Source organism: Peromyscus maniculatus, chromosome 10, assembly GCF_049852395.1.
Source record: "Peromyscus maniculatus bairdii isolate BWxNUB_F1_BW_parent chromosome 10, HU_Pman_BW_mat_3.1, whole genome shotgun sequence".
NCBI lineage: Eukaryota > Metazoa > Chordata > Mammalia > Rodentia > Cricetidae > Peromyscus > Peromyscus maniculatus.
This window is the reverse complement of record NC_134861.1, coordinates 32,678,529-32,692,174: the sequence shown is the minus strand read 5'-3', so window position 1 is coordinate 32,692,174 and position 13,646 is coordinate 32,678,529. Positions and strand designations below refer to the sequence as shown.

General features: G+C 36.3%; 1 protein-coding gene across 3 annotated transcripts in view; it reads left to right on the top strand.

Moving 5' to 3' along the window:
- Cimip6 (ciliary microtubule inner protein 6) overlaps nt 1-13,646 on the top strand; it is a 65,374-nt gene that overhangs the window by 15,870 nt on the left and 35,858 nt on the right. For 2 of the 3 annotated variants that reach the window (XM_076546159.1, XM_076546160.1), the window contains exon 2: nt 9,506-9,607. The exons of the other annotated variant lie outside the window; for it this stretch is intronic. In XM_076546159.1, coding sequence (XP_076402274.1) covers nt 9,506-9,607 — 102 coding nt within the window. The remainder of the gene's footprint in view (nt 1-9,505; nt 9,608-13,646) is intronic. 3 annotated transcript variants of the gene reach the window in all.

Sequence of the window (13,646 nt, the reverse complement as noted above, 5' to 3'; positions counted from 1 at the left end):
TGAATAGAGCAGCACTAAACATGAGTTAGCAGGTCACTCTATATGATATTAGCAGGGTACTTTGTATGATATATGCCCAAGAGTGTAGCGCTAAATTGTGTAGTAGGTCTACTTCTCAGTTTTTGAGGAAGCTCTACAGTGATTTCCAGAGTGGCTTTACTAGTTCCCACTCCCACCAACAGTTAATTAAGTGTTCCCCTCTCTCTACATCTACAACAGCTCTTCTGTCTTTTTTTTTAATATTAGCTCTTTTGCCATTTTATTTTTATTCTGACTAGGATAAGATGATATCTCAAAATAGATTTAATTTTCTAGGGATGTTGAACTATTTTTGAAATGTTTCTCAGTCATTTGTAATTCATCTTTTGAGAACTGTAAAATCATGTCCTTTTTTTTTAATTGGGATGTTTGCTTTCTTCATGTTTAGCTCTTTTAGTTTTCTGTATCTTCTATATACTAATTCTTTGTCAGATATGTAGCTGGTAAAGACTTTTCCTCCATTCTGTAAGCTGCTTCTTCACTTGAATGATGGTGTCCTTTGCTGTATCAAAGTCCTTTTTTTCATGTCCTGTATGTCTAGCCCCCTCCTGTTCAGAAAGTCCTTTCTTGTGCCAGTAAGTTCAAACTTGTTGCCCACTTTCACTTCTATCAGATTTAGGGTATTGGGTCTTATGTTAATGTACTTGATTCATTTGGACTTGAGTTTTGTGTAGGTTTAGAGATAAGGATCTAGTTAGCTTCTATATGCTACTATCCAATTTTACCAGCACAATTTTTTGATGGTGATATCTTTTCTTCAGTATGTAACTTTGGCCTCTTGGTCAAAAATCAAGTGGCCGTATATTGGACTTATTGTGTGGACTTATATTTGGGTCCTCAATTCTATTTCACTGATCATGTCTGGTTTTAAAACAGTGATATTCTGTTTTTATTAATATAGCTCTGTAGTATAGCTTAAAATTAGGGATGGTGATATCCTCAACAGTTGTTTTATTATTTAGAATTGCTTTTATTGTCCTGGTTTGCGTGTGCATGTATTTCCATATAAATTTTAAGATTATTTATTCAATTTCTCTGAAGAATTGTATTGGAATTTTGATGGAGATTTCATTTAATTTGTAAATTGCCTTTTGTAGGGTGGCAATTTTCACTCTATTAATCCTGCCAATCCATGAACATGGGAGCTCTTTCCATCTTTTTCAGTTTATTTCTTCAATATCTTACAGTTTTTGTTATATAAGTCTTTTACTTCCTTAGATTTATTTATATGTTATTCTATACAACACACACACACAAACGCAAATACACACACTGTAGGTGAATGGGATTGCTTTCAAGATTTCTTTCTCAATACATACTAAGAAAGAAATACTTAGTACAGACTGAAATTTCTGTTTGTATATAGGAAGGCTACTAATTTGTGTGTGTTAATTTTATATGTGTCCATCAGCTTTAGAAGTTTTCTAGAGGAGTCCTTAGGGTCTTTCCTTATAGAATCATATCTGCAAATAAGGACAGTTTGACTTCTTTTATATCATCCCTTTTATCTTCTTCACATATATTATTGGTCTAGTCAAAACTTTGAGGCCTATGTTTAACAGGGATGGGGAGAGTGGTCAACCTTGTCATGTTCTTGATTTTAGTAGAAATCTTTGTGTTTGTCTCTAACTTGATGTTGGGTGGGCTTGTTATTATATAATTGTAACATGAATTGCTAAATTGTCTAATTTATTTAAAAAAACAGAGCCAGATATTGGGGTGAAAGCTGAAAGATCAGAGAAACAGAACAATCCAGCCATGTTCTTATCTGTATGAAATCCTCAGCCTCAAGAAAGTGAAGTTCCTGTTTCCTCATGCTTTATATACCTTTCTGTGTCCTGCCATATTACTTCTGGGGATTAAAGGTATGAGTCCTTCCCAAGCAAAGACATGAGATCTCAAGTGCTAGGATTAAAGATGTGTACCACCATGCCTGACTCTGTTCCCAGTGTGGACTTGAACTCACAGAGATCCAGATGCATCTCTGCCTCCTGAGTGATAGGATTAAAATGATGCACCATCACTGTCTGGCCTCTATGTCTAATATGGTGGCTGGCTCTGTCCTCTGATCCCCAAATAAGTTTTATTGGGGTACACAATATATCACCACATATATTGCCTTTAATATGTTGAGATATGTCCCCTTTATCCACAGACTTTTCAAAACTTTTGTCATGAAGGGATTTTGAATTTTACCAAAGATCTTTTCTAAATCCAATGAGATGATCATGTGGGTTTTTATTTTTAAGTCATTTTATGTGGTGGATTATATATATTTGTTTATTTTTATGTTTTGCTTGTTTTGAAACAGCAAAAATATATAGCTCTGGTTGGCCTGGAACTCATTATGAAGACTAGATTAGTCTCAAACTCAGAGATCTGCCTTCCTCTGCCTTCCTGAAGTCATGTGCCATCATGCCTGGCATGATTGATTTATTGATTTATGTATGTTGAACCATCCCTGCACCTCTGGAATGAAGCCAAGTTGATCATGGTGGATAATCTTTTTGATGTGCTTTTGAATTTTGCTGCAAAAATATTTTATTGGGAATTTTTGTGTCTGTGTTCTTCATATTAGCCTATAATTTTCTTTCTTTCTTTTGTTAAATCTTTATCTGCTTTTTTTTTTAAGTTTTTTTTTTTTGTGCAAGAGCAATGCTGGCTTTAAAAAAAAGAATTCAGAATTGTTCTTTCCTCTTGTGTTTTACAGAATAATTTAGAGGGTGTTGGTGCCAGTTATTCTTTGAAGCTCTGGTGGACTTTTGAGATTTATCCAGATGTTACTGGGTTTTGTCATTTGAGGGGATCTTTAAATACTGCTTTTATCTCAGGTGTTATGGGTGTATTTAAATTATTTGCTTCATTTTATTTAGCTTTGGTAGGTCACATATGTCTCAACTTCATCTATTTCTTTTAGATTTTCCATTTTGGTGGTATAGAGATTTTTTAAGCATGTCTTTATGATTATTTTAATTTCCTCTATCTTCTGTAATGTTACCCTTTGAGCTCTGATTTTATTAATTTGTGTCATCTCTCTATTTGGGTTAATTTGGATAAATGTGTGCCAATCTTGTCAATCTTTTCAAAGAACAAACTTTTGGTTTCTTTGATTCATTGTATTTTTTTATTCATTTTATATTCTAACACAGATCCCCTCTCATCCCTCCTTTTGCTCTCCACCAAGCTTTCCCACCCTTAACTACCCCCATCCCCTCATCCAAAAGTTAATGCCTCCCATGGGGAGTTAGCAAAGACTGGTACATTCAGTTGAGGCAGGAACAAGTCCCTCCCCACTGCATCAAGGCTCAGCAAGGCATCCCACCATAAGTAATGGACTCCAGAAAGCTAGTACATACACCAGGGATAGATCCTGATCACACTGCCAGGGCCCCTCAAACAGACCAAATTACACAACTATCTCCTGTATGCAGAGGACCTAGTATGGTCCCATGCAGGTTCCACAGCTGTCAGTCTCAAGTTTGTGACTTCCTACGAGCTTGGTTCAGTTGTCTCCATAGATTCCTCATCATGATCTTGACCCCCCCTTCCTCATATAATCACTCTTCCCTCTCTTCGGCTGGACTCCCAGAGCATGGCCTGATGCTTGGCTGTGGATGTTAGATCTATCTGATCTATGATGGCATTCAGTTTCTTTAGAGTTTCTCTACTTAGTTTTTGTCTGGGTGTCTGTCTATTAATGAGAATGCAGTATTGAAGTTAACTACTATCACTGTGTTGGGGTTAATTTGGGATTTTTAGGTTTAATTGTGTTTCTTTTATGAAACACTATTGGTCGCCCCTGTGCTGGGTACATGAATGTTCAGAATTGTAATATCCTCTTGGTCGATTTTTTAAAATAGTCATGAAATGTCCTTTGCTCCCATTTCTGATGAGTTTTTGTTTGAAGTCTACTTGTCATATATTTGAATAGTGATGCCTATTTATAGTGATATTTTATTTGTACTGAAATGTGATTTGTATGTTAAAAAATAAAGTTGCCCAGGGGTCAGAGCTATTAGCAAGCCATAGCAAAAGCTGGGTGGTGATGGTGCATGCCTTTAATCCTAGCACTTGGTAGGCAGAGCTAGGTAGATCTCTGTGTGTTCAAGGATACAGCCAGCATTGAAGACACATGTCTTTAATCTCAATATCAACCATAGAAGACCTGGAGGTCTGTACAGACAGGCAGTGACAAGGAGGTCATGTGGTTGGGTTTATAACCAATGAGAAGGCAGAACAGAAACTCTATAAAAAAAAAGACAGACACAGGAAGTAGGTCTCTTTCAGAGAGGTAGGCAACAGCGACAGTGAAGGGTAAGGTTTTTAGCTCTTAGCTATTGCTCTGACCTCTTGGATTTCATCTCTGTATTGGCTCTGTGTTTCTTATTTAATAACATGGTTGGTTACATCCACATTTGGCACCCAACCTGACAAGAATCCATTAAAAACCGCTTGGCTTGGCTTGGCAGCAGGTCCAGTTTCCTGCCTAGGCAGCCCGGCTCCCTAGCTCGGGCCCAGGTTGGCTTGGTCTCAGGCCAGACTGACCATAGCCCCAAGAGGTTAGCTGCAGCTAGAGCTACTTGGTTAAAGCCGGTGCTACAAACAACTCAGGCCTGCCCTGCCGAACAGGGCCCCTGCCTGTAAAGCCAATGTATGTGGTCAGAGCTTAAGGAAGCCAGAGCCCAGGCTTGAATCAGCTCAAGCAGGAACACATGGCTGGATTTAAGCTTTAGCCAGCTATGTATGCATTCTTGCATTCTCTCTCTCTCTCTCTCTCTCTCTCTCTCTCTCTCTCTCTCTCTTTGGATTCACACCTCGGACACTAGGTGGCTATTTTGAAATTCTCTCAGATTTCTACTGTTCTATGCAGACTTAGTAAGTCAATTAAGATATAAAGATACTTTTAAAGGAAACTATTTAAAAGAGATTTTTTTTTTTACATTTGAAAAATGGGTTTTATGTGTACACTGGAAAAAATTGGGCTTTGTTTGAAATTTTAGGCAGTCTGATAATGGAACAACTATATGAGAAGATTAATGTTAATTGAATTCTGCACTTTATTTTATTTCTTATCTTCATTTTACTATTTAAAAAGATAGTCATTTAAGTGCCAGGATAAAAGTGTTAGAAAAACCTGTTAAACTTGTTAAAATGAATTATAGAGAAATTCAAATTCAGACAGAAGAAATTAACAATGAAGTTATTTCAAGACTGGATCATAAGGTTACAGAAAGAAAGTCTGTTTTCACACAATCACCCTTAATTTATTCGGTAACCCTACAGCCGTTACCTGATCAAGTGAATACTTGGGCTCCAATTGAAATGTTAGATTTACAAAGGTTTAAGGAGGCAATAGTATCTTACGGCATGCATTCCCCACATGTAAAGCAAATGTTAAACACCTGGTCAACTTATAATAGGATTATACAGGACTGGCAGGAGCTGGCACAGGCTATTCTGGAACCTGGCCAGAGGCTCCAGTGGCAAATGCGATTCAAAGAGGAGGCTAAAATATAAAAAAACAATGGAGGGATAAAGGAATACAGGTCTTCCAGGATCAGCTTATTGGAGAAGGCAAATATGCTTCAGTACAAATACAATGTTTATATGAGGTCCAAACCCTAATTTTATGTCGAACGGCAGGCTTGAATGCATGGGACAGAGTTGAGGAACCAGGAAAAAAAAACTGAGTCATTTATAAAGGTTATGCAAGGCCCAAAAGAATCTTTCACAGATTTTTTTTTTTTTTTTTTTTTTTACAAAGACTGGCTTCAGCCGTAAAGAGAATGGTCCCGGATTCAGAAGCAAGTAAGATAATAATTGAATCTTTGACCTTTGAGAATGCGAATGCAGCATGCAAAAGAATAATCAGGCCATTAAAGGCAAGATCTGCACCTTTGGAAGATTGGATTATAGACACAGTTAATGTTGAGGCTCATGATCATGATGATATGTAAGTAGGAGAAGAAATTTCAAAAGGTTTAAGGAATGTTAAATGTTTTGGATGTGGAAAGCAAAGACATTCGAAAAGGGACTGTAAACAGGTCATTCCTAGAAACAATGTTTCTTCAAGGAACAATGGCAACAGAATGCCCCTTCCTTCTGGAATATGCAGAAGGTGTGGTAAAGGAAAACACTGGGCCAACGAATGTAGATCAACAAAGGTCAGACAGGGTAATCCTTTGCCTCAGTCTTCGGGGAAACTCTCAGAGGGGCCTCAGGCAGGCCCCCACAGCAAATCCAGTTCAAATCTTTCCTGCAGTCATAGAGAAAACCCCTACTCAGACCAATTAAATAACCAAATGTCTATTGGAATAAATCATGTTGCTCAGGATGATGAAACAGAGAGAATAGAAAATTCTGGAAAAAACATAAAGAAAAATTTTTGGCAAACTTTTATAAATGAACAAAGACCAAAATTAACAATAAAAATAAATGGTGTTTTGTTGTCTGGTCTGGTAGACACAGGGGTGGACGTTACCATAATTGCACCAGAATTTTTGGCATCCAACTTGGCCTCTTCAGGAAGTAAACGTTCAACTGTTAGGAACTGGGACATTATCTCAAGTGAAACAGAGTGCAAGATGGCTCGAATGTATAGGTCCAGAAGGACAGAGAGGAAAATTAAAACCATATGTGGCTAAGATAGCTATGAACCTGTGGGGTCGAGACCTGTTGCAACAATGGAATACTCAGATTAATATCCCTCCAATCTCAGAAACAAATCATAAACGAGCACATGTTTCTGAGAGAAATATTAGAAGATATTATTCTAATGAGTGGTCACCAGCCATCCATATTATACAAGAACAGGGCACAACAACAGATGATCTTCCAAAGACACCAACAGCTCTACCTTTAAAATGGTTAACAGACAAGCCTGTATGGGTTCAGTAATGGCCTTTAACAACAGAGAAACTCCAGGCTTAGAAAAGCTGGTAGAAGAACAGTTAAATGCTCAGCATATTGAAGAATCAACCAGCCCTTGGAATTCTCTTGTATGTGTTATTAAAAAGAAATCTGGTAAATGGAGAATGGTAAACAGACCTTAGAGCAATTAACAAAGTAATTCAGCCCATGGGCTCTCTACAATCTGGAATTCTTTTGCCTATTCTGCTACCAAAAGGATGGGCTCTCATAGTTATTGATTTAAAAGACTGTTTCTTTTCAATGCCCTTACAAGAAAAAGACAAAGAAAGATTTGCCTTCACGGTGCCTACTTATAATAATTCTCAACCAGTTAAAAGATTTCAATGGAGATTCCTCCCACAGGGAATGTTTAATAGCCCAACTCTGTGCTAATATTTTGTACAACAGCCATTGGAAGTGATATGTAAAAAAATTTCCTAAATCTATAATTTATCGTTATATGGATGATATTTTACTAGCTGATTCAAATGCAGATATTTAGAAAGAGTGTTTGAAGAAGAAAAGAAAATTTTGCCTTGCTGGAATTACAAATTGCTCCTGAAAAGATACAAAGAGGAAATTCTATTAATTATTTAGGATATAAAATAGAGCTACAAAAAATTAGACCCCAAAAGGTGCAAATTAGGAGAGATCGACTACAGACTGTTAATGACTTTCAAAGATTATTTGGAGACATTTCTCATCTGCAAACTATTGGTGGGGTGAAAAATGATGAGCTGAATAATTTGTTCAAAACCTTAGAAGGTGACAAGGACTTAAATAGTCCAAGAGAATTATCACCTGAAGCTGAGAAAGAATTGGGCTTGGTAGAAAAGAAAGTACATGAAGGGCACATGGATTGTATTGATCCAAAGCTGGATTGCATTTTGATTATTTTACCTTCTAGGCATCCTCCTACAGGAATATTAATGCAGGAGGAAGATATGATATTGGAATGGATATTTTTACCAAATAAACCAAATAAAAAATTGAAAACTTATGTGAGAAAAATCTCTGACTTGATTTGGAAAGGAAAATTGAGACGTCGTCAATTAGCAGGAATAGACCCAGCAGAAATTGTCATATCTTTAACTAAGGAGGGCATTGAAAACTTATGGGATGAAAGTGAACCTTGGCAAAGAGCTTGCAGTAATTTTTTGGGAGAGATTAACAGTAAATATCCCCAAAGCAATAGAATTGACCTTATAAAGAGAGCTGATTGGATCCTCCCTTAAATTGTATGGGAAAAACCCATATCTTGAGTTCATACATTTTATACAGATGCCAACAAACAAGGAAAGGCAGGTGACAAATCAGAAAATTTAAGTAAAGTGGTTCAAAAATCAGAGTTGGTATTAATGGATTTTTTAGAATCTCTCAACATAGTAACTGACTCTCAGTATGCTGAAAGAGTGGTATTACATGTTGAGTTTGCAGAATTTATCCCTGATGCTTCAGAATTACTTCACTATTTATTCAATTACAAGATACAATCAGGAAAAGGAGTCATCCTTTATATATAACTCACATCCAATCCCATACTGGTCTGCCAGGACCTCTAGCACAAGGCAATGATGAGATTGATAAATCATTGATAGGAAATGTGCTGGAGGCCTCAGAATTTCATTAAAAAAATCATGTCAAAAGTAAAGGTTTAAAAAAAGGATTCTTCCATAACCTGGCAACAAAACAAAGAAAAAGTAAAGAAATGTCCTACTTGTTCCTTCTACAATCAAACACCATTACCAGCAGGATGTAACCCAAAGGGTACTCAGAGGAATGAAATCTGGAAGATGGACGTGTTTCACTTTGCAGAATTTGGAAAATTGAAATATGTACACCATACCATTGATACTTATTCAGGATTTCAGTGGGCAACTGCTTTGAGTTCTGAAAAAGCTGATTCTGTAATCACTCATTTGCTAGAAGTTATGGCCAGCATGGGTATACCTGCACAAATCAAAACTGACAATGCTTCATCATACATCTCTGTTAAAATGAAACGGTTTTTTGCTTATTATAATATAAAGCATATTACAGGCATACCACATAATCCTACAGGCCAAGCAGTTATAGAAAGATCAAACAGAACTCTAAAGGACATGCTAAATAAACAGAAAAGGGTAACAAAACCCCCAAGAAATAGACTGCATAATGCTCTGTTAACTTTGAATTTTCTCAATGCCATTGAGCAAGGAACAACAGCTGCAGAGAGACATTGGATAATAGAAAAAACTACAGAGTTAAATCATACTTTAAGGATGTACTGACCTCAGAATGGAAACCAGGATATGTGTTATGTTGGGGATGAGGTTTTGCTTTTGTTTCTACAGGAGAAGATAAGCTGTGGGTACCATCAAAATTGATAAAGGTTCGATTTGAACAAGAGAAACCTCTTAATTAGAGGAGGTGATAGTTCATCAACTAGCATGAACATCCAATTTAAACTAACTTATACCAGTAACACATGCCTTTTCATTTAATCAGATAATAACTTGCCAAAAAGGAACATCCCCAAAATTAGTCTTGGAGAAAGGTTTTTGTTTTTGTCTTTTAGGAGAATGAAGGTTAAGGAATCTGAAGAACACTGGACAAATGAGACAACTGAAGAAAGGGGACAAATCATCTATCCCAGGAAACAGAATGAAATGGCGTATGGGTATATCATCTAAAAAATTTTATGTCTTCCTAAATGTTTGTTTCTGCTCTTCTCTAAAGAAATTTAACACTATTGGTCTTCTAATAGTCCTAGTTCAATTAAAATTTAAAGCTGACTTTGGAGTTGGAGAATGGCTCTCTCCTTCTTCAAACTCAAGCATGTTGTTAAAAGAAAAATGCAAACTCCCTGAATCATGCCAGAAGAAAAGAGCCATCTTCTGCTATGGGACAGGAGAAAAATTAATTAAGGGACTATTCTATTACTATTCTCAGCTCTTTGATTCTATTCTGATTCTTTAAACTTTTCTTAAAGTATAAATTTTATATCAAAATTTATAAGATTAATATATATATATACATTTTAAACTTTAAGATATGAATGGTCATATAGAGTACTAACTAATTCTAAAAAAAAAGGCTTCAATTACTGCATATATATGTCTTTGTGTTCGAGTCTCTTATCAGTTTTCTGCAGGAAATCACGTCCAGGCCTAACATCAACTGAAGTCTCCAGGAAGAAGATGGAGCCCCACAACAATAACAATTCCACATGGACAATAATAATATCACTAAGCTGACAAACATCATCTACAGATCAGCTTTGAACTACAAAGTACTCAGAGCAATTTTGAGAGGACTCACTGAGATGATCCAGTTTCAAAGACTATTTGAATAAGGACTTGAGATAAACCCTGAACTTTGGCATTATACACAGACTGGATAACGAAAGATATAGTTACCTTTCCTAGAATTTGATAATTAACCTAAAATTTTTCTTTTCAGGATAAAGATACCTTTGCCCATACCCAGAAGGAAGCAATTTTAAGAATACGATGCCCACATTCCCAAAGGTGGTGTAGGGAGGGTGATTTTTTGGTCTTTTAATAGGTTTTGGGTCTGCGATAATTTTCATTGTTTAGGGGGGTTGGTTACAAGTTGTTGTCCAGGGTTAGGAAAAGGGCTAAGCAAAGGGGATTAGATATAAGGTTCTTGTTTTTTTTTTTAAAGAGAGAGAGAGAGAGAGAGAGAGAGAGAGAGAGAGAGAGAGAGAGAGAGAAAGGCAATTACTAGTTTTAAATACTTTACATTGGGTTGGATTATTTTATATTGTATATAAATTATATATATTGAAATTGATATTGTTAGAAAATGCCATACATATTTTTAATCTTGTTCAAGATGTTGTACTTATACCGTTCATTTAACAATGTAATGCATATTGCTGATTTTTGAATGTTATTATTATCAACTATTAGAATAAAAAGAAATGAAAGTTAGTAGTTAAACATTAATAATAGAACTTGTAGTCATATTAGGTATGTTTTTAAGATTGAGCAGATATATTTTAGATAGACAGGTCATCTTCAAAACCTTCAGAGGCCTACAGAATATGGCATTTAAAATGTTTTAATAACTTAGAATTTTTTTCTTTTTTGTTATGACTATGAGACATGTTGGCTCCTGGCAGTACCAATCTACTTCAGAGAAAATATGGGCATTGAAGAAACTGCTATTGGAGTTACCTTTCATTGTGGCAAAAGTTAGCCACTGAACAACAAAGTATCCTCGAATCAACTGCTGACAACAGGACAAAATGGATAGACAGGACATGAAACAAAGGACTACTGATTCTTGTCAAAACAAGTGTAGTTATGGCTTTATCAAAAGGCTTCTTCTGAGGCCAGGACAATATGGCACTATCCCTGAAGTGGCCTTCGCATCCGGAAAAGGTACAGTGCCCTTTTCTTCGAAGGCAGCTGAACAGGCAGTGCGCCGATGGCTTCTGATGTGCAGTGGAATGACAGCTGAAACAGTTATTCTTGAAGATTATCTAAGCTCACACCTCTCAATAGTAGACTGGCATCTAATAGAGGGGTATGGAGAAGAATGGGATGCTAAGATGAAGCCACATACACACATAGCCAAGAAGAATGGACAGCTGAATTAAAAAAACATCAACAATTTCCAGAATTTAAAATCCTGAATCATGACATGACACTAGTGGAATTCAGGTGTTTCTGGTACATGGACTGTTCTCACCCAATGTGAGGTCGAACTATTGACCTTGCGTACATCCTACTTCACAAATGAGTCTGTCAGATACGCTGAGCCTATAGGCTGAAGATGATGCCCAAACACTGCGGAGAAATTTTGGTGACTGTCCAGGCAGCTGGCTGTTTCTGTCAACTCACATTTTTTTTTAGAGGCTGCTTGCATGCACTTCCTGTTTTTATTTTTTATTAGGTAATATTATTTCCTTCTTGGGTCTCTGAAGGAGTTGAAGATTAGTTAGTTATAGTTGAAGATTAGTTAGTTATAGTTGAAGATTAGTTAGGATAGAAAGCAAATTAGGTACATTTTGGACTTACCAAAATAGGATAGATAATGAAATTATTTTCTCTGAATTTGTCAAATACAAATGGACTAGACATTGTTTAGGTATTTATTACTTGTATATATTGTATGTCGTTATTGTACTTTTGTATATAGTTTTTCTTATGTTAGTTATAACCTTTTTCCTTTTTATTAAAATAGAAAAGGGGAAATATGGTGATATTTTATTTGTACTGAAATGTGATCTGTATGTTAATAAATAAAGTTGCCTGAGGGTCAGAGCTATTAGCAAGCCATAGCAAAAGCTGGCCGGTGATGGTGCACGCCTTTAATCCCAGCACTTGGTAGGCAGAGCTAGGTAGATCTCTGTGTGTTCAAGGATACAGCCAGCATTGGTGACATACGCCTTTAATCTCAATACCAACCATAGAAGACCTGGAGGTCTGTACAGACAGGCAGTGACTAGCAGGTCATGTGGTTGGGTTTACAACCAATGAGAAGGCAGAACAGAAACACTATAAAAAGACAGACACACAGGAAGTAGGTCTTGTTCGGAGAGGCAGGGCAACAGCGACAGTGAAGGGTAAGGTTTTTAGCTCTTAGCTATTGCTCTGACCTCTTGGCTTTCATCTCTGTATTGGCTCTGTGTATTTGGACTTTCTTTTCTGGTCTTGTCTATTTGGTGTTCTGTATCCCTGTTACATCTTAATAAACATCTTTTTTTAGATTTAGTAAATTGTTTATGATTTTTGTTGATATGTTTTCTATCCTTTGTGATGAGTCTCTTCTTATTCTTCTATATTCAATGGTTCTTCACCTGTGGGGTTTCAAGCCCCTTGGGGTAATTGTGGTGGCAAATGACCCTTTCACAGGGGTTACCTACGATTATCGGAAAGACATAGATATTTTATATTACAATTCATAATAGTAGCAAAATTACACTTATGAAGTAGCAATGAAAATAATTTTATGGTTGGGGCCACCACAACATGAGGATCTGTTCTATACCTATTATTCATACATTTGCTTTTTTTTGTTATATTGACAGTGTTTCTACATGTTGGATTTAACATTTTTTAGACTGAGTTTCTCTACCTTGTCTTCAAGACTTGATATTCTCTCTTCTACATGATCCATGGGTCAGGCTTTCCTCTGAGCTTTTTGTTTGACTTTCTGAGTTTTCATTTTGTTTTATTTCAGTTTGTTTTTCGGAGTCCATGTCCTATTCTATTCTCTTTTCATATCTTGAATTGTTTGCATGATTGTTCCAGGTGTTTGTGTTTCCTAGGTCTTCATTCAGGCATTTACTCATACCTTCTATGAGTTCCTTGAACATATTTATAATTGCTATTTTGAAATGATTTCCTTCTGTATCAGCTAAGTTGATTTTCTCAGGGATTGCTATGATGTGGGTTCTAATTTTTGGAAGAGACATATTATCTTGGCTATTCATGTTGTTTGTATGTTCGTAATGGGATCAAAGTATCTGGAATTTAGTCATTGATGGTATTTCTTGATATGGATATATGGTCATTCTTGAGTGGGTATTTGGATCTTTGTTGTGACCCCAACTCAATGTTTCTTGGTATTCAGTCTTGGGGCCACTATGTATTAATGTACAAGTGGAGTGTTAGAAGTAACCTCAGTTCAATTAGGCATAGGCACAACTTCAGCCTAGGAGTAATTTAAGAGATTCTTGCTGCTGA